The sequence below is a fragment of the Vitis vinifera genome, chromosome 9 (assembly GCF_030704535.1).
Source record: "Vitis vinifera cultivar Pinot Noir 40024 chromosome 9, ASM3070453v1".
Classification (NCBI taxonomy): Eukaryota; Viridiplantae; Streptophyta; class Magnoliopsida; order Vitales; family Vitaceae; genus Vitis; species Vitis vinifera.
In genome coordinates this window covers 17,676,563-17,698,939 of record NC_081813.1, presented here as the reverse complement: position 1 = coordinate 17,698,939, position 22,377 = coordinate 17,676,563, and the positions used below count along the sequence as shown (strand labels likewise).

General features: G+C 32.6%; 1 protein-coding gene and 1 long non-coding RNA gene across 6 annotated transcripts in view; both read left to right on the top strand.

The window, feature by feature from the left end:
• Positions 1–5,464: 5,464 nt before the first annotated feature.
• The window catches only part of LOC100251858 (ABC transporter C family member 13), a 191,096-nt gene continuing 174,183 nt past the window's right edge, over positions 5,465–22,377 (top strand). For 4 of the 5 annotated variants that reach the window (XR_009466598.1, XM_059739704.1, XM_059739703.1 and 1 more), the window contains exons 1-6: positions 5,477–5,602; positions 7,399–7,440; positions 7,536–7,622; positions 17,077–17,232; positions 17,330–17,461; positions 18,971–19,077. Coding sequence is in view for 4 of the 5 variants with exons in the window: in XM_059739704.1 (XP_059595687.1) it covers positions 5,564–5,602; positions 7,399–7,440; positions 7,536–7,622; positions 17,077–17,232; positions 17,330–17,461; positions 18,971–19,077 (563 nt within the window). In the remaining variant the exon portion in view is untranslated. Of the gene's footprint in view, positions 5,603–7,398; positions 7,441–7,535; positions 7,623–17,076; positions 17,233–17,329; positions 17,462–18,970; positions 19,078–22,377 lie in introns of all 5 variants that reach the window. The other variant, XM_059739701.1, reaches the window with a different exon arrangement.
• LOC104880370 (uncharacterized) lies at positions 7,629–11,083 on the top strand. Its single transcript, XR_786629.3, has 2 exons — positions 7,629–10,405; positions 10,736–11,083. It is a non-coding gene; the product is annotated as an uncharacterized LOC104880370 (long non-coding RNA).

Sequence of the window (22,377 nt, the reverse complement as noted above, 5' to 3'; positions counted from 1 at the left end):
GAAGCATGGTTGTGCAAAAAGCATGATGTTAAGGGGTTGCATATGAATCCAATTCATTTTGGTTGTTTGGGCTGAATTTTGGATCTCTCCTTTTAGGCTCATTTTGGTGGCAATTGGATTTTTTGGGTTTTCAATTTTCACTAACCCTATCTTTGGTTGTAGGGATATTTTTGGTAATTTGAATTTTATCCAAACTTTAATTACCAAATATGCAACAAGATCCATAAAGGCCATGAGAAATATTCTTTTTAATTTTTCCCTTATTTTTATTATATGCTCTTGATTAATTGCATATATGGTCTTAAAGATATTTTGATATTATTAATTGGAAATAAATTTGCATGCATTTTTTCAAAATTGGAAAACTTATTTAAGTTGGAATGTACATAGTTAGGAAATTTTATTTTAAGAAAATATAAGTTGGAAAATGAATTAAGAACTTTATTTTCTTTTTAAAATTAATTCTTAGAGATTTTAATTTTATTTAAAATTTTCTGATCTCTAAAAATAAAATATTTCTTTTAAGAAAAAACTCTTGTTTTTCCAAATCTTTATAACATAATATTTTTCCTATTTTGCACAAGATTCCGATTTAAAGAAAGTTAATTTTGAAAATTCATGATGTATAATTTATAATTAAGAAAGTAACCAAAATAAGTGTTCAAAGATAATTATAGTCATATACAAAAATATTTTTAAAAGAATCACATATCAAGTGTTTCTAAAAAAAAATATTATAAGTGATTTTTCAACCATACAAGTGATTTTTCATGTTTTTAAAAGAGTTTCTTGAATTTTGCCAAACACTTAATTTTTTTTCACATTTGATTAGGTTCATGGTCAATGTCTAATATTTTGTACTAGAATCTCATTAACGTTTTAATTTTCTTATTTTGTTTTTCTCTTTAAAGAATAAAATGTAAGGTGGCTTCAATTTTTTTTCTCAATGTAAAATAAATGGCATTTTTTAAATAAACAAAAATTTATTCGTCAAGCGGGAACATAAATGAAAACATGGGTCCATATCACCTTTATTTATAGGTGGAGTTAGAGAATTAAATTTAAATTCTGTAAGATTTGATTATTTAATTCAAAGAAGTGGGTTCATTGATTTTAGCAATTTGCCTCCTTTATTAATGACATTTATCAACAACATAATTTATCAACACCAAAATCACAAGTGAAGAAGATTTGGTGGAGAAAAAGGAGTTAGCCCTGACTCACAGTACGGTGGGTGGTGAGGGCTCATGCGCGCAAGGCTTTTAGCGCTTTTCAAATATAGTGGGAAAGCAGACAAAAGTAAAAGGGGCTGCTGAGCAGGGGTTATCCGGAATCCTATTCCTAGCAAGTGGTCTTGTGATGTGTGACTCACTTGTGCTTGGAAAAAAGGCCAAAAGCATATTGAGATGGGAATCTTCCCACTTCTTTCTTTATGCCACCCATAACTCTCAACTCACAGCAGCATGTGACCCTAAGAATCTTGACTAGGATTACTGCCCAACTCATTTTATTGCTTTGGCTTTTTGTGTATCAAAAGCTGCGGTGGCTGCGGAACCCCACCTCCATTTCCATTTCCTTTTCCTCCAATGAATATGAATACATTTGAGGGCAAATTATTCAAACACTCCCTAATATTATTCATAATTACAGTCATGATTTGGTAATTTAATAAATTACTCTTTCATACCCTGAAACCAATGCTTGCCCATTTGTTAACTTGAGATCGATGGCTAGGACTCTAGGACTCTATTGGAACAACTTCTTATTGGCATTTCTATTAGACAATGAGGAAAATATCGGGATATATCGACGATATATCGTGTATCGGGAGACGTCAACATGATATTTTGTAGAGAAAAATTGGAGAGAAGAAAAATTGCTAAAAATAGGCAAAAATCACCGATATAATTGAAAAAAAAGGGGCCAAAAAAGAAGAAAATCATCGATATTTCGGCGATTTTTCGGCCAGTCAACACACGACAATGCTCCCGCTACAGTAAGCTACAGTGCACTCTCAAAAATACATATTTTTTGTGTCGTTGAAGGTATTCGAACCCCAGCTCACTAGACCACCAGGGTAAGCTTGCCCTTTGCTAAATGTATTGCACTTAAAATATATATTCAAAGTCATCATGTAAAGAAAATTTTAAAAGAAAATTTTAGAGAGCAAATTAATTATAATTATTTTATAATTAAATACAAAAATTTCTTTTTATTGATTACCAAAAATATAAAAATTATCATAATAATTTTCTTTATAGTGTTTTTAATATCATTAATAAATTAATTAAATATTAAAAAATTGTACATATATCATAATTTATTTTATATCATTTAATACAATTGAATTAAATGGATCATAATTTTATATATTAATATATATTTTTAAGTTAGACATATTATAATCAAATATCATAATATTATTATGAAATAATATTTGATGTAATTTAATAATAAATATACACTTATAAAATTCATATTTTTATCGATGCATATGATGTTATTATCAAATATGATAAATCATATTATACATATATCAAATTCTTTAATAAAACAACTTTAAAATATATATTATACTTCTAATTACATTTTTATGAAGTTTTTGTTGTATTTTTATAAATTTGGATTAATTTTAGGCTTATCAATATTTTTTTCCAAAATATTCACCGAGATATCCATAAAATCGAAGTACCGATATATCCATAAAATCGAAGTACTGATATATTCATGATTACTGATATTTTCATCCTTGCTATTAATGAGGAGTCAAAGCATAACTCATAAAAGTTAATTTCGTTCAACACCCTTAAGATTTTTGCTAAATATATCTAGTTTTCGTAGGTTTAAAATTTTATCATGCATCTCCCTCATTTTGAATGAAATGGGAAGTGAGTGAAAATAATAAATAAAAATTATAAGAAATATATTTGATGAAATTTCAAATTTATAGAAAATTATTGTATTTAGCCGAAACTTCAAATGAGGTGAATAAAATTAAGAGCTTATTTGATTATGTGATTTAAAAATAATTTTTTGCTTTTAAAATTAGAAAACTTATTTTCACAAGAAAACATGAACCCGTTTGACCATATTTTCTTAAACTTATTTTTAAAAACTCTTTTTAAGTTAAAAAAAAACAATTTTTAAAAATAAGTTTTTGAAATCATGGCCAAACGAGTCCTACCCTAACCCATAATTTCTTTTTGTATGACTTATAAATCATTTTTGGGAATTAAGTTTTGAAAGAGATTTTCAATTGTTTTGCAAAAACTATTTATTAAGTATTTTGTTACTTTGTAACAACCATTTTATCGTGTTAAAAAAATTTCTTGAATTTTTTTAATATAAATTTTATTTAAATAATAATAAATTTATCCTATCTAAATTCACACATTCATATTTTATGATTTAATTATACTAAATAATAATATAAAAATAAATTAACCATTACAAACTATATTGATTTATAAACCAACATAAATAATTAATAATTAAATATCACCCATAAATAATAATTAAATATCACAAATGATATAAGTTTTTTTACAAAAATATAAATAGAAAAAATAAAAATAAAAATAGAATCAATATTATCTCATTTGAAAAAAATAAATAAATATAAAAATAAAAGATTTAAAAGAGATGGAATAGTTTAGAACTATAAGGGGATATATTCGAAATTTTAATTTTTTTTCTTTTAAAAGTAAAGGAGGAAATGTGGTATTATTAAATTTTAATTGAAGTTTTTATGCATAAACTAAAAAAGTCTTCTAGAAGAAATTACCTTGCCCTTATATAAATCTGTTTTAAAGTCTTAACCACTCTTATCAAAACATTTTAAATACCACTAAAAGGTTATATTTTGCTTTAAAAAGAATTCTTCACTTTTTATATCCATAAGTAGGATGATAGTGGGTTGAGTTTTTTATCACGTTGAAAAATATGGATAATTAGGTTGCAAATTGAGGATCTAGGCTTTAAAATAAATTTTTTTTAGTGTTTTTTTTTTTAAAAAAATTAAATTTAAATATAATTTAATTTACTTTAAATACAATTTAATAGTATTTTAAGTATTAAATCTTGTGATTTTTATTATTTTATTTTTTAACTATTGAATATTAATTGGATGAAAGTTATATTAAGATTGTGTTTTGGTTGTTTCAAAAAGTTATTTTTAATGGTCAATAAGAAGTTTTTAAGAACAAATAATAAGTAAAAAGAAAATGGAAAAAAGTTAAAAATAAATCGTGTAAGTCTCAAAGCAAATTACATTAAATTAAAAAACAAATATCACCTTACTGTATTGAAATCCTTAGCCAAAATCAATACGATTCAATAACAAATGTTTGAGGAAGATGTTGTCTAAGTAGTTTGACACTCGATTGTATCAGCTCTTGACATTGTGTGAGAGAAATATGATACAAGGAAGTTGAATTTAGCAAAGTTTGATACCCATTTGACACCATTTCCCAAGCCCATAGTATGATTGTTGAATTGGATTGATAATATTTTACCTTATGAATACATTTGATACATAGTTTTTTTAATTAAGGAACAATCATTCTTAATTATGTCTTAAAGATTGGATAACTTCTTTTGATTAATCAAACATGAGATGAGATTAAGATGAATCTGCGCTTAATTATTAAAATAAGAAATAAAGAATTAACAATAATTTCATATTCTTTTGAGATCTAAATTCATTTGCTAAAACTTCTTGAACCCATCCTCAATCATTTTTGGGATTTTCAAAACTTTTCAAACTCATTTAGAACTTACTTATCTTTATTTTAAATCATTCTAATCATAATGTGGACGTAGAATGAGTACTCGAAAAGATGGACCCGTCCCATTATTATCTCTACTAAGAATTGCAACCGAGCTTACTACTTACAATTGTAATATTTTCTCCGATTTTTCTTGATTAATAATAACATACAAAGAAATTTTTATACAAAAATAAGTTAAAAGGTTAAGAAAATGTTAATTTTTTTTTTAAAAAAAAACCTAAACAAAGTGGATCCCCAATGGCTGCATCAATTTTTTACCTTAATTCTTTGCTTTATATAAAGATATTTTTGAGCAATAACATCAATCAAGAAAAAACAAAGAAGGTATTCTACAATCAATTGTGATGGGGACAGTTACTAGTGTTTTTAATTGCTTAAATTAAAATAATTAATTTAAACAATTAAATATGAAAATACTATTAGCGTTAAAGTTTTTAAGTCTTAAAAAAAATCCTAAAAATGATATGACGAAAGATGTTTAAGACTTAAGACAACCAAAAGGTACCTTTTAGTGTTCACCAGATATACCCATAGGATTGTGGGGCCCATAAAATTCATCCTATGAATATTATCAGACCATTTTGTCCTCGTCTATATAAAATTACAAAAAGGTAAATTTCACGTCACATAAATTTTATAAGTGTATTTAATTAAATCAAATTGTTTTATATGTCGAGCCACCGTGAGTGAAGTTTGAACATTCAGAATTTTAGAAGGCCCCCTCTTTGCTTCTGTCGCTCTCTGCTTTCTTCTTCGCTTCGCTCCTCCAAACGATGGAGTTGATCACCCTCATTTGCCCTAATTCTTCATCTGTACGTTCTCTTCTTCTTCTTTTCTTTTCGTTGTTCTTTATTCTCCATTTTTCTTTTTTTCAATTTCTGTCATGGCCTAGCCTTCCCCTATGTTTGGTTGCCTAGAAAACTCAGGGAAATTAAAAGAATTTCAATCGTGTGTTTTGTGATGATTTTGTTCTCTAGAACGCGACTCAATTCAGCACAAATAAAAGTTGAGAGGAATTTCCTTGCTTCGGCTCTGTCTGGTTGCCGACAAAACTTGGAAAAAAGAAAAAAATAAAATAAAAATGGAAGAACCAAAAACGAAAATTTTCGAGACTTGTTTTTGGGATCAGGTGATTTTTCTATAAATGAAGGATGCAACTCAGCTGAGTGGTATTGTCGAGAGGAGGCTTCTGTAGTCTGTAGTTTCCGAACTCAAAGTTATTCTCATTGTTTTTTCACCTTTTCTGAGCGACGTAGCGGAGTGTTACTGGCTTCTACGTTGAATTATAACCTTTTGATTCTTTAGAATTGCTCTTCCTTCAACATTTTACGTTCTTTCTTCTACTGTCATTTTCGGTTAAGCTCTATTTGGTTACCGAGAAAAATAAAAAAGCTTTTAATTTTGCAAAAATCCAACTTTTTTTTTTTGTTTCTCCTTCCTTAACTTCCTTTAAACCGTTCTTTCTTCACTCTTTATGCACTTTGCTCTTTTGTAAATTTTGATGAAGCTCTGTTGGGTTGCTGAGAAAATGTAGGAAAATGGAAGAAGGAAAATTAAGCTTTTGAATTGATGTTCTAGTTTTCTGAAGAGCAAATATTCAACTTAACTGGGGATAGTTCAGCGTTTTGGTTATTTTTCCCTTTTTTGTCCTTATCTTTCTCAGCGAGCAGATGGAGTTGAGAGGAGGTTTCCACAATGGATAGTGACTTTCTTTTGATTTTTTCTTCCTTCATTTTTAGGTGCTTTTCTCTTTTATACACCTCTGATTAAGCTCTCTCTGGTTGCGGAGGGAAAGTATAGGAAAAAAACGGGGAAAAGGAAATCAAGTTTTGGAATCTATTTTGGTTTTCTGAAAAAGGAAGACTCCACTCAACTGAGCGTGGTCAAGAGGTGGCATTTGTCCTCTTGGGTCTTAAATCTTGAAATACTTTGAACCCTAGGTTTGAAATTTTCCATAGTTATTTTTATTTTCTTTCTCAACATTTTCTCAGCATTCAGCAAGCAAACAGAGTGTTATGTTTAGCCTCTGAACCTTGGCATTGTTAATTCTTTTGAACTGTTCTTCCTGCTACCCATTTTAAGTAGTGTTTCTTGGTTATAAACTTCGGTTATGCTTCATTTTTTTTTGCAAAGAAGTAAAGGACAAGAAAAGAAATCCAGATTTTGAATAACTTTTCAGTAGTGAGCTCAATAGAACAAAATACAACCATTGCACTTTGTTGAGTTGAGTTTTTATTCCTTTTGGAAATGGAAACAATAGTAAATATAATAATCTTAATTTTGTTTTTCTTCTCTAATTCTGACTTCTTAGGAACCATACAGAGATTAAAACTTTATTTGGTTGCTGAGAAATAGAGGACAAATATGTTAAATTAAAGTATAGATCTTTGATTTTTCATATTTGGAATCCAAGAAAATCAAAACCTTAACTCCTGACTCTTCTGACCTAACTTGACTATTTAGCTCAGTCCAGCTAGCTTTCCAATTTTCAGTAACATGAAAGTTAAGCTTTTAAAATTTTTTTTTTCTTGTATTTTCTGCTGAATTACATCATGTTCGGATTTACTGAACAAGGTTTAAATTTTTGGACTGATTTTCTTGTTTTCAGGTGTGGCAAGGAAATGGATTTTCCGAGTGTTTCAGTAACATATATCCTTTATTTTCAGGGTTTGATGTTTTGTTAAATTTTCTTCAACAAAAACCGGTAGTGGTTGTATAATTTGTTTTTCCTTGACAAAGGCTACAATTTTTGGTTTCGGGGTGAATTTCGTGACCTTGGTCCTGGTTGCTGCACTTGGGGTTACCACAAGAAATGCCAGAGGAAGTGGGAGGGTGGGTACTTTTTAATCCATTAATGCTCTGGTTGGTTGCTGGGTAGGCAGGGAAAATATCAGAAAATTGTGAAGGAACCCTTACAGTCTGCAGAATTGCCTAGAAATTGTGGAAAAAGAATGGAAATTAGTGATCTTGTGATTGTCATTCTAATTTCTTACCTCTTACAAGATTCTAATTTTCCTTCCTTTCCTTTAATTTAGTGGCAGTCAAAAGTGTCTTCTCCACTTAATTGCTGAGAAATGGATAAAAATACATAAAAATAAATGGATCTTAGCTATTGCTTTTACTTAGGTTAAACTTTAAGCTTGAAATCAGATTGCATTTCACAAAAGATCCATTGCTTTTATTCTCCATGTTTATTCTGAAACCTCACTTTTACTTGGATTAAAATTTAGGATTGAACTCATCTTAAGATGTCTAATAACCATTTTGAGATTGGCAGTGCAGTTTTCTGCTTCATCTTGGAAGAACTTTGTTTTACAAATTGAAGAAGTTGTCTTTCAGCTCTCGTCCACAGTAAAGCAATTGTTTACTTACCCAGGAACAGGAAGTTAGAGTTGAAGCCAGTAGAGGCATTATTAAACAGAATAATGTGCTTATTGTCTATTTCTTTGTTGTTTTTAATAAGTAATAAAGCTTTTATTCAGCAAGGGATCAAAAGATTTGTTGATGTCAAGGGTGAGAGATCCTTCCTAATGAATAGAATGAATATGTTTATATACAGATTACAGAGTAAGATATTGAAAAGCTCCACAGTAAGCCTCTTCTCCAGTTGGTCTTTTCCTCACAAGGGTTCTCTCTTGTGTTTTCTTCATTGTAGTTTTTCTTTTTGAAAGGTTTCCTCATCTTCCCTTGTACATTCCTTCTCTTTATTTGTAATACTATTTTGATTTCTTACAAAAAAAAAAAAAAAAGGAATTAAAGAGAAGTATTGAATCCTAACTAGTATATCAATGTTTCCTGAAGTTGATAATCAATCTCCCACTTCTAGTGGAAAAAGCAGCCTCCTAATTTTGTTTCATAAAAGTCTCCTCACTTTGAAGCCTCCATTGCAAGTTTGTCCCAGAATCTTATTTATAAGTTAGGAATGTTTCTATAATCCCTTTAGTAATAACATTTCTAAGCCCTGAAGCATCCACTTCTGTAAGACCATCCAAAGTGTTCAAAATCTTCTGCTTTTGTGGTGAATCTTTCTCCCCCCCCTACCATTGAAACTGTTTGCAGCAGGCGTCTAACTTGGGCTCTTTATTAAACAACTGTTGAAGTTCAGTTTGAAAGATATCACCATGGTTACTATTGCACATGATGTTCCTCCTACCCCCAAGAAAGCTAAATAATCTCCTTCCTAACATGATATTTGTTAGAAATTTGAATTTTCCTATTTGAGGTCTCTTGTATATATTTATGTAATATATAGCTGTAAATTAGATTAGGAAAGTGTGTATAGCTGTAAATCAGATTAGGAAGAATAATCTCTGATTTATAAGGATTGTCTTGATTTATAGGGATTATTAGTTTACTTTTTTCCTTAAATTTCTTTGTAAAATTTTTTTACCACTTTCTCCCACATGTTATTAGAGCCACTTTGACATTCTTCATCAACCTTCATTGCTGATTTTAGTTCAAGTTTTTCAGCCTTCATTACTGTGTGTTTTGTTTTTATCTTTTTTCATCTTTCATCCATTCTACCTACAATTTTTGGGATTTCACCATGTCTAATATGTTTGAGACTTCTGCCACACCCATAGCTGTCTTTGGTGAAACTTTGCCTCATCAAACCATTGGAGAGTTATAGAATATCAATTCAGCGTATCCGTTGAATGGCCAAAACTATCTCCAATGGTCTCAACAAGTGCGAAGCTTTTTGAAAGGGAAAGGCAAACTAAGTCATCTAATCGGCATAGGTCCAGAGCCCAAAGATCCCGAAGTTCAACTAGTGGGATGAAGAGGATTCCATGATCATGTCATGGTTATGGAATTCTATGTTGCCCAAAATCAGTTGCACGGCTAAAGAGATGTGGGAGACAGTAAGACAAACTTATTCTAAGGTATGTGAAGCGGCTCAAATCTATAAAATTAAGCAAAAAATTTCAACCACTAAATAGGGAACAAGATCCGTGATTGAATATTATAATCTCATGAAAAATCTTTGGCAAGAAATGGATTATTACCAAAATCTTCAAATGAAATGTAGTGAAGATGCTGCAATGTTAAGAAAGTTTATTGAAAGGGAGCAGATTTTCGAGTTTCTTGCTGATCTTAATGTTGAATTTGATGAAGTTCGAGTTCAAGTCTTGGGAAAGGAAGATTTGTCATCCATTAATGAGGTGTTCTCCATTATTGGAGCGGAGGAAGGACGACGAGGTGTTATGATTGATTCTCAACCAGCTGAAGGTTCAACCCTTGCTACAACAAAGCCAAGAGATAACAATTTCAAAGGCGTAAACTCGGGACAAGGTGGCAGTAATGACAGTAGCAAATATGATTTTTCTAAGAATAAGGACAATGTTTGGTGCACATATTGTAAAAAACCGCGGCACACGAAAGAGACATGCTGGAAACTTCATGGTAAACCACAGGGTATCAACTGTGCTAGTGGTTTTAAATGGGGACAACAATGAAACCAAGTGTATGTAGCTGATGCTAATAATTCTGTGGAGGAACAATCAAAGTACAGCAGCACGGAACTTGAAGAATTGAATCAGGAGGACATTGATAAGGTGAAAAAAATTTTAGGTTCATTGGAGAAACCTATGGGTGTTTGCTCTCTTGCACATTCAGTTAAGTTTCCTTTCTCTCATGCTTTTAGTGTCTCAGGTATGTCCCTTTCAAGCTCTTGGATCATTGATTCAGGAGCTACTGACCATATGACACTTTCATCAGAGAAATTTAGCACATATATTCCATGTCCTAGCAATAAGAAAATAACTATTGCTGATGGGTCTTTAGCTACTGTTGCAGGTTAAAGAATAGTCAATGTAAACCCTTCTTTGAGTCTTAAAAATGTTTTACATGTTCTCAAACTTTCAACCAACCCTGTGTCTATTCATTAACTCACAAAAGATATGAATTGTAGTGTTATCTTTTACCCTATTCATTGTGTTTTTCAGGACTGAGTTTTGGGGAAGATGATTGGACATGCTAAGGAAAAGAATGGACTCTACTACCTTGATACAAGTAGTGGCAATGTTGGCAATGGGAATCAACTACCTCTTTCTTTTTTGTTTGAGTCCTCTTCTTCTAATAAAGACCAAATTTGGCTTTATCACTTTCGACTTGGCCACCCTTCATTTAATGTACTTAAGGTCATGTTCCCTTTGCTTTTTAAGAATATTGATGTAGACACTTTTCATTGTGATGTTCGTGAATTTGCAAAACATCGTTGTGTCTCATTTCCTTTGAGCAGCAAAAGATCATCATTTCCTTTTGGTTTAATTCATAGTGATATTTGGGGGTCATCATGAGTTCCTTATATTTTAGGAGCTTGTTGATTTGTTTCGCTTATTGATGATTATACTCGTGTTACTTGGATTTTCCTTTTAAAACAAAAATCGGATGTGAGCATTGTTTTTCCAAATTACCATAATATGGTCAAAAATCAATTTGGGGTGTCAATAAAACGTGTTAGATCGGACAATGCAAAAGATTATTTCAATCAAACGCTGTCATCTTATTTTCAAAAAGAGGGAATCATTCATGAGTCTGTGTCGATTCACCCCAACAAAATGGAGTAGCTAAGAGGAAAAATGGTCACCTACTAAATGTTACTAGGGCTCTCTTGTTCCAAAAAAAATGTTCCAAAAGTCTATTGGGGGGAGGAGGGCGTTCTTACAGCTGCTCATTTAACAAATAGGGTTCCTTCTCGAGTTTTGGGTTTAAAGAGTCCTATGGAAATGTTCACAACATTCTTTCCTCAGTTCAATACATCGAGTAAGCTTCCTCCTATAGTGTTTGGGTGTCCCATGTTTGTTCATATTCATGCTCATTATCGAGGGAAGTTGGATCCAAGAGCATTAAAGTGTATTTTTGTTGGATATTCATCAACACAAAAAGAGTATAAATGTTTCCATCCTCCAATTAATTTTTGACGTCACTTTTGTAGAAACAGAGGGATATTTTTCAGTTCCTTATCTTCAGGTGGAGACATCATCTATGGAAGATAAAGACATGTTCTTGCTTGAGTTTCCTAAATCTTCCCCATCCGAACCTTCAAATGCAACCCAAAAAGAGTCTGAAAGTCATGAAAAAGGTCAAGAAATTTCTAGCACACCTCAAATAGCTACAACAGTCCCAAAAATAGCTCAAACCTGCCCTATTTTAGATGTTGGAACAACAGAAAAGGAGTTAGAACCTATTGCTACAAAGCCACTACAAGTTTTTTCAACGAGGAGGGTGATTGAACCTAGACCCATGCAAGTCCAAACATTTGAATCAACTTTCGGAAATGAGGTACACAATTATAGTGCTCCTCTTGACTTACATGATGATGTTGATCTTCCCATTGCCATTATGAAAGGGACACGTAAATGTATGCAACACCTATTGTCCAATTTTGTGTCATTTGAAAAATTCTCACCGTCTCATAAAGCTTTTCTTACCCAAATAAATTCCATACCAATTCCACAAACCTTAACCAAGGCACTCAGTAATGAGAAATGGAAACAAGCTATGAAAGTCGAGATGGAAGCATTGGAGAAGAATGGGACTTGGGAAATTATGGAGTTATCAAAAGGGAAGAAAGTAGTGGGTATTTATAGTTAAATACAAGGCTGATGGATCCCTTGAATGATATAAAGCAAGGCTGGTTGCAAAGGGATATACACAAACATATGGAATAAACTATCAAGAAACTTTTTCACCGGTAGTAAAGATGAATATGGTGAGAATTTAATTATCTTTGGAAGCTCATTTTGATTGGAATTTACAACAATTTTATGTAAAGAATGCCTTTCTTCATGGTGAAATTGATGAAGAAATATATATGGAAGTTCCTTTTGGTTTTGGGGGAAGTTTAGACAAGAATAAGGTGTATAGGTTGAAGAAGGCATTGTATAGATTGAAACAATCTCCTAGAGCATGGTTTGGAAGATTTACAAAAGTTATGTTATCTCTAGGGTTTAAACAATGCCAAGGAGATCATACTTTGTTCATTAAACATTTTGATCAAGGGGAGTTACAATATTACTATTATATGTTGGTGGCATAATACAAAGCACTTAGTCCCGACATTTGCATGTTGTGCATGGAGCAGGGAGAAACAGTAGATCATTTTTTTCTTCATTGCTCTATGACGATGGGGTTGTGGCACAGATTATTTCAGTTAACAAAGATAGATTGGGTTCCTCCTAGGAGCGTCTTTGACATGATATCTATCAATTTTAATGGTTTTGGATCTTCTAAGAGAGGGATTGTATTATGGCAAGCTGCGTGCATTTCTATATTATGGGTGGTGTGGCGGGAAAGAAATGCAAGGATTTTTGAGGATAAATCAAGGAATTCAGAGAACCTTTGGGACATGATTCATTTCCTTGCTTCTCTTTGGGTTTCTTGTTCTAAGGTTTTTAAGGGGATTCCCCTTAATGTGATTCACCTTGATTGGTTAGCGGCGTGCAACTCCATTGGGTTGGCCTAACTCATAGTAGTTGTCTGTATCTACTTTGTATTTTCTCGTACTTGTTTCATTGTAGTTCTGTTTTCTTGGGGGGGAGGATTCCTCATCCTTCTCTTGTACTTTCCCTTATATTAATATATGCCTTTGTCGTTTCCTATCAAAAAAAAAATAATTCAAAAGAAAAAGAGGCACTTCGGCAATGTCTTGCAAAGGAGTTTCAGATAAAGGATTTGGACAAACTAAAGTACTTTTTGGGAATTGAAGTGGCATGGTCAAAAGAGGGTATATTTGTATCACAACACAAATATATCCTTGACTAGCTTAAGGAGATGGGAAAGCTTGGATGTAAACCGATAGACTCCAATTGAAGCAAATCATGAGCTTGGGGAAGCATTGAAAGACAAAGGAGTGGATCAAGGTATGTATCAAAGATTACTGGGATGATGATTTACTTGTCACACACAAGACCGGATATTGCCTATGCCATGAATGTAGTGAGCCAGTTTATGCACAATCCGAAGGAGGTCCACTTACAAGCTGTCTATAGGATTTTACAGTATTTTAAAGGTAGCTTAGGAATGGGAATTCTCTTCAGAAATGGTACGGATTTGTTCCTTGAAGTTTATACGGATGCCGACTACGTTGGATCAATAGTAGACAGGAGATCAACATCAGGTTACCGCACCTTTCTTGGAGGAAACTTAGTGAGCTGGAGGAGTAAAAAACAACCAATGGTTGTAAGGTATAGTGCAGAGGCAGAGTTTAGAACTATGACACAAGGAATTTGTGAGCTATGATGCCTTAAAATTATTTTCGAGGGCTTACAGATTAAATGGGAAGGAACCAAGAGGTTGTATTACGATAACAAATCAGACATAAACATTGTTCATAATCCGGTACAATATGACTGGACAAAGCATGTTGAGGTTGATAGACACTTCATAAAGGAAAAGTTAGAAAGTGGGTTAATTTGCACTTCGTTTGTGTCGTCAGATAGACAACTTGCAGATGTTTTTATTAAGGGTTTGACGAGCACAACATTTCAAGCAATTATAGGCAAGCTGGGCATGGATAATATCTATTCACTAGCTTTAAGGGGAGTGTTAGAAATCTGAATTTTCCTATTTGAGGTCTCTTGTATATATTTATGTAATATATAGCTGTAAATTAGATCAGGAAAGTGTGTATAACTGTAAATCAGATTAGGAAGAATAATCTCTAATTTATAAGGATTGTCTTGATTTATAGTGATTATTAGTTTTTTTTTTCCTTAAATTTCTTTGTAAATATAGGATATAAATTAGGATTGTAACAGCCGATTGAATCAAATTTTTTTACCACTTTCTCCCACAATATTATGAAGAGGAATCTCCTCACAACTGCTTGGAAGTTTAGGTTTGTAGAGATGACCAAGAGATGATTCTCTCCCCACCCCTATTCTCATCCACAGATAGCATAAAAAAAATCCAATCAACTTCATAATATATATATCATCTATCCAGGAAATTTTGTCTTTGTAGGTGTTGCCATCCTCCAAATTTTACCCCATTAGTGCGAGTGTTTCCTGAAAATTGCCCACAACATGCATGCTTAAGGAAACAGTCTCTTCCAGAACATATATCAACAGAAAACAGTGAAACATGTCAGTAGCTGATTCTTCACTTTCTGTTCCTCTTCACATGGCACACATATTTGGCAAAATAGCTTTATACAGCCTCTGTTCCACTTAAAGCCTTGAATTTTGGAGACTCATTGGCTTCCAAATTTGCATTTTACTTTTTGGATTTGATACAAGGGAAACAGGGGTTAGAAGAGAAATTGGTATTGCTTTATAGAGACCAAAATCTTTCCTCAGCCAGATCTAAGATATACATTGTTTGAAGAGAAAGAGGGTGGATGGCTTGCCTTTTGGTCTTCTGGTCATTGAGTTTTCTGAAAAAGTTGTTATCCAAGAGTTGGGTTATTAGACTGATTGGATAACTCTAAAAGTTGCTTGTCGTACATGGCTTTCCCATACAATCTACTAATAAGTTAAATGGTCTCACCTTGGACTACTCATTTGTAGGAAATTCATGTTTTTATCAGATATTTAAAATTTTCTCAATGAAGTGATCTGCTTTTGTGAATCATGGTCATGGAAGAGTTAAGACATTCACAAATTCATATTGAAAGATTACTGCTCCATGTCTGGTTGTTATGCTCTTGTTTGCAGAAGTTTAGTGATGGAAAGAGAAGAAGGGGGTGGGGGTGCTGGTTGTGGGGTGGTGTGCTTGGTTTAGTGAGTTAAAACAATCCACACCTATCAAAAAAAAAAAAGAAAAAAAAAAGTGAGTTAAAACAATCCACATTTGACATATCAAATGCACATGCAGAAATTGTGTATAGAGTTCTCTACATGGATTGCTTTACATTACTTGATGCTATGCTTGGACAGTAGTTGGAATGTATCATTGAATAGATTTGGCTTGTGATATCCTCACAATGATTTGTACTTCAAACAATTCAATTTAATTATATAATAGGTTTTATTGGGAAAAACTGAGATTGTTTATTGAATTGGATTATTCAAAATCCAAATTATTATCATGATATCACACAAGAAGATATAAAGAGTTTGGTAAGGTGAGATTAGAAGCAATATTAAATTACGTTGCAATCTGAATCAGAAGAACTGTAAGGATGAGAAATAGTTTGCTTGGAGCCTTGGAAGGAAATTAGTCAACTACTAGAGCTATGGTTTGTTTTTGTATATTCTCATGTGGTACTTTATTGTTGTATTATTTAGTACTTTGGATGTTTCAGCATACTTTCTTATTAGTTCGTTGTATTTTGGGAGGATTCCTCATCCTTCTTTTGTATTTCTTTTTCCTTAATTTAATACATTTGTTTGTTTCTGATAAAAAAAAAAAAAAAAAAAAAACCCATTTGAAAGCATACAAGGAAAAAAAAAAAAAGAGCCTTTGCAAGGGAACAAAAACCAATACAGGGAACCACAAAACCTTTCAAGGAGCTATAAACTCCCTGGTCAAAACCTCTAGGCTTGAAACATCTTGCTTACTTGAAATTCTAAGGCATATAGCACTGGAGTACACCTCCCTTGTATAAACTGAACTAGTAGACCGAACTTATCCTTCAGTCTATGGATCATTACTTTACCACAATTCCATAGTGTACCTTCCTCTTACTTGTGTAAATGATATATGCTAAAGTAAAATCTCAGTTCGAATTAGTGCCAGTTCATCTGCAATCAGTCCATAAAGATATGGCTGCAAATTGACCCTGATCTAAGCCGCAAATTGTTCTCATACATTTCCCTTGTACATATTGATTAAGTTAAACTATTTTTATGGATCCTTTTCTTTTTAAATCTCTTCCTAGCTATCTGGCGCACTAGTCTGTCAAAACATAATACGATCGCTATTTTTTTTCTTGAGTCTTTTGTGCAGTCTGCCTTTCTGGTGTATATTTCACATGTTGAATCTGATTGATTGGCTGAAAAACTGGTATACTTTTGCAGTGACGCTTATTCATAATCCTATAGTTTGACTCATAAATATTAGATTGAAGTTCTTATTCTTCTGCTTTAATTTCTTTTTCTTTTCATTTTTTTTTATCAGCATTCTAGTAATCTGCATTTGTTTCATCTAGAAGCACAGACTCTATTACCCTCTGTTTATAATGTTCTTTTGCTGTTAGCTCTTGTTAGTTTCTTGTCCATACTCTTTTTCTTTTACTTTGTTGAATTTTAGCAAAAGGAGGGAGAGTGGAGCTTTGTTTTCAGGTATTCTTGGGAAGTGTTGTTCCATATGATCATTTTGTACTTAAAAAAAAAATACACAGATGTACCTTTCAGAGAAGGTTTTCTTGCATTTTCTACCTGCTCTTGAAGCCTGCATGTCATTCTTTGACATGGTTTTTCTTGCTCAAAGAGTTCTTCATGGAGATATTGTTATGTATGATGAGTGGTTGTTCAGATGTTCTCAGTTCTTGGTTTGGGTAAGCCTTTATAACTTGAGTTGTTTCTTTTGAACTTGATAGCTTCATATTTGATTTCTGAAATTTTCCTTCTGGTTTTTTGTTGTATTAATTTTAGATGATCATCCTAGTCTCCTCAAAGAAAGATTCCTGGTGCATGATATTTTGCAACCGGTTCTTGTGTTTCTGGTGGATTGCAAAATCACTCTTGGGGCTTCCTCATCTGCAAATAACTTTTTCTTCACTGCAGGTATTATGGTTTATTTATTCATTTATCTTTAAAATTTTCTATCATGTAGAGCATTCTGTGTAATTATATTAACAAAATTTATGGTGCCCTAACATTCATAGCCACATTCAAAATCAGCCCCTTTGTTTTTCTTCCATTAACTCTTGGGTTCCTTATCTTCTTTGAATACATGTGTGATATCAAAGAATTGCAATGAAGTATAAGTGTAAATCTCTTATGCTATTGTTTGAACTGGTAAGAGTTTCTACAGTCATTTAGGCTTTGTTTCCTTGCATTTCTAGGTGATCTTTTTGAACCTGGTAAGATATTTTTTTTAACCTGGTAAGAATAGGGGTTTATCCTCATATTTTTCCAACTAATTTGAGGACACCTCAACTTTCCTTGTCCTTTTCATTTAAAAAAAAATATTAGAAACACACCAGATTGTTTCTATTAATTATTAGGATCAAGAGGGACAGGATATCTTTCCACAATATACAAAATCTGATCAAAGCAAGGGGAAAGATGCAATGTAGCTTGCATGGTTGGGGAAAGTTATAAAAAAAAGAAAAAGAAATCATAAAGTGAACCAAAACAATCACTAGGTACAACTTAGGGAGGCAAAAAAATTCCCTAGGAAAGACACCAAAAGTTTTAATCTTCCTTTTGCTAAAAGAACCACCACTTGATTGGCTAAGTGATGAGCCCAACAAAAGGAACTCCCCAACTCTGTAATGATATAAAAATTTGGCAGAATCACCTACAAACTTCCATGAGCCTCTTTTTCTCTTAGTCACCGATGAACTGACTACATCAAGTCTCCCTCGCTTACAGGTTTGGAAAAGGCCAAAGCTTTGGCCTGCACAAGGCCATCTAGAAGAGCTGCACTCAACCTTCCTTCTCCTGTTTGACTTAATAAAATTTCTGTATTTCCTGTAAAAAGTTGACAACATATGATCCTTTCAAGTATTAATCTTGTTTTTTTCTGCATATTTTACTGTTTACAACTTAAAACTTTACCTCATTACTAAGCTGCAGTAAGTCAAAAAGAAGAAATAAGACATTAATAGTTATGATGACAAGTATTGACTGCCACCTTGTTAGTAGTTTTTAGGTATCCAGTGAGAAATTTGGCACTGTTCGAAAAATCTTAATTTGAAAAATTTTCGTAAATAATAAAATAATAAATAGGAGAAAACATGCTTTCATAAAGTGGCAATTACTTTCAACATCCTGTAGCTCCAATCTATGATAGATGGAATTAGGCTAAAAAATTTACTAGTTACATTTTAGATAACTTACAGGACGATACCTGTGATCCAGAAGGCCTTCTAGGTTGTGATTGAAATTTTTGTTCTCAAGACTTTTTTTCTTTTATTAAAGTAGGCCCCAATTTTAAATTCCTTGCATTTCTTTAGCAGAAGTTTCTCTATGGATTATGAGTTAGTTCTTCCATTTTGGCACTGCAGATCTGTGTTTGAAACTGTCTGATAAATTATATTGAAGTTCACTAAGACTTCTTTTGCCCAGGGCTTAAGATGCTTTGAAGAGAGCTGTGTTGTTTTTCTGGATATCATATTTGGGATATTTGTTAACATCAATAGAATAAAGCGCTCATCTTTTGAACGCCAGTATTGGTTAGTTGATCATTCTCTTCTAATCCCTTACTTTTCAGTTAATAGTCATGTTGACGAGTTGTTACAAATATGTCCAAATTAGTTCAATTTTGTTTGTTAGCTTATTTTTGAATCATGCATCTGGTTAGCCTATTTATTAGGGAGTTTGTTGGTTAGTTTATTTTTCCTACGTTTTCTCTCTCTTTAGTACTCATGTATATTAGCAAATAATGTACTAGTTAATTAATTAATGAGAATTATTCAGTGCAGTGTTTTTTATTGACTCCTTCCTTACATTAGCTTCTAAGTCACATTAAAATATTTTTTTGATAAGTAAGAGAAATAGTCATATTAATATGTCATCACATCGCATTATTTTCCACTTATTAATTAGTTAAACCTCTGAACATTGCCACTCAAGTTGGTGCATATATATAGGACATGCCTAACTTTCCTAACACCAGATGAAACACATGTCTTGTCACTCCCTTGTAAAAAGGTATATAGATTTGGCCAAACTTTATCATTCCTTAATGCACCTCAATGTTTATCCTATCATGTTGAAGGATTATAAGCTATGTTAGGTGCAGCTTTATTGCCATGATATGAACTTATGGATAAGTTAGCCTCTATACCCATTTCTGTAAGAATATTTTTCTTCCACAAACCAATAGTAAAGATCATTGTTCTGGACTTGACTTCTGCACTTGATTGCTATTGTTGATTGTTTCTTGCTTTGTAACTGACAAGGTTGTCAACAACAAAGGTACGATATACTTACGTCAATCACCATCAATAATAGAACCTGCACAATCAGCATATGTAACGGCCTAAACACTCATGTAGCCATGTTACTTGTACAAAATACCTTCTCAAGGCATGTTTTTAGGTGTACCTAAATATCTTATGCACAACCTCTAGATGATTAGAAGTGGTTGAGTAGATATTTTAACCTATGACACTGCAGAAGTATGTGCTTCTGAATCTGTCAACAACATATATCTCCATCACATCATTAATGATTCACCCTAATTGGGGTATTTGTGGGTCCTACCATCCTAGTTTCTTTTAGAAAAAATACAACACATTTTTTATCTGCAAGTGAAGATACCACTATCAGACTGATCATTCTCTATTTGAAGAAAGTATCTTAGGTGACACATATCTTTGATCTCAAACTCTCGTCCTGTATTTCTTCAATAGGGAAATGTCAGTTGCTTCATTGGTGGCGAACAATATCATCAGCATATACAACAAAAAATTGTAGGAAATCAAAACTACAGTCTTACTAGCTTTATGGTTGACAAATAAACTGATATTTGCTTTGTGGGCAAACCAATTTCAGTTAGAGCTCCAATAAACCTTTCAAGTAGTTTTCTCCAAGGCTGTTTCAGGCTATAATATGTTTTCTTCAAGAGCTATCATCGCTTCACTTGTTCTCCTCCAATGAGGTAATATAGGGATTTTAAGATATGCGAGGAACTCAAATAGATGTGGTTAGCAAAAACAAACCTTATGCAACAGTCTAAAAAGCATAAGCCACAAAGAAATGTGATGTTGAGTACATGAAGAACTGCCCTTCTAAAGGAGGAATTCCTCTCAATGTTGTCAGCTCGATTGGAACTTGATGTGTAGAATAAAAGGGTATGAATAACAAGGAGAGAAACATTGATCAGGTCTGTATTGGATGGAAATGACGTTTTCCCTATGGACTGATGAGATGCCTTGAAAGGCTCACAAAAGGCCCTTTCTATTAGGTGGGCTTTGCTAACCTCTCTTGAAGAAAAAGGCCCCAGGCCACAAGATCTATTTGGGCTTCCTCCACACTAGGCCTTAACATGATAATGGGCTCTTGGACTGTTACCTGTAATTTTGGTGGGCCTTGAGCATCCTCCACGACTTGGCCTTCTTTCACGCACGTGGGCTTGCTTCCCACTTTGCTTACTAGACTGGACCAAAAGATTAAAAGGCCCACTTGTTGCATTGAGAAGCCTTGATCCTTTTTACCATTGTAACCATATTTCAATTTTGAAATTTGGCTAACATGGAGAGGATTGCAGTTGTCTTCCACTTTTTCCTAGCCAAGGACGAAAATATTGCAATATATTGCCGATATTTTGGATTTTTTTCTCCATTTTTCATCGTTGATTCGTCGATAAATGAACAATATTCCAATTTGTTACTTAAATTTTGGCATTATCGCTGAAAAATCAGTGCTGCGTCAGCATTCCCTTCGGTTGTAAAATTTTGGGAATTTGATGTGGGCTTGAGAAGCATGTGTCATCCAGCCCATTTAGATGAAGCCCGACCCAAACCTCAAGTGTGAATAAGCAAGGAGCATCCATTTTTAAAATATGGCTTCATTTTGTTCCAGTGTGAATAAGCAAGGAGCATCCATTTTTAAAATATGGCTTCATTTTGTTCCTTATTTCCGATGTGGCATTCATTTTCACAAAGATATGAAAATAACCACACCCAGGTGTACACTACCAAGACTTGAACCCTAGTCTTTTACATGGAATTTAAGGCCCTTGCCAATAGGCCTATGATTCTTTTAGTTTCCTAAAATGCACATCCCTAAATATATGTCAAAATATTGTGTGAATGACCGAATACCTTGGCCTTGAGTTTTGTATATTATATATAGACTTTACAAGGATGCTTTACATGGAAAGCAAATGAAAGCAAATAAATTCCAACATGATTCTAGCCCTATACATGTAAACTATAATCTGTCAAATAATATATGCTAACTGTACAGAATAATAAATGGAGAAATAAGGAAACAATTGTGGGCTAAAATAAGGAAAGAAGGGTGGACAGCAAAGCTGTCCTTTGATAATATATATATGTATGTATTTTAAATTTTAAATTATAAATGAATTAAAATAAAATTATTGTAAATAAGTTAAATTTAGTTATAGTAATTAAATACAAGAAAAATATAAATTTATAAATAAAATTATTAACATTTTTAAATAAAAAATGCCTATATATATATATATATATAAACATTTCTTTACATTTTTTAATATATCCAAATTAAATACATTATATCTTTCAATATATATCAATTTTTATCTACTGATATTTTGTGTCAAAATATTCATCAATATTTCCTAATATACTCGTAAAATCAAGTTACCAATGTATTTTTCAAAACCGATATTTTCATCCTTACTCCCAATGACCCTCATGTGGTCTCAAACATGGTACTATGTCAACCTTACGATCTTCTTGAAGCTCCACTTGATTGACACGTTTGCCAAAGATTGAAGACCATTCATCATCCTCTTGCTGCTTGCTTGGATGTCGGGGAAC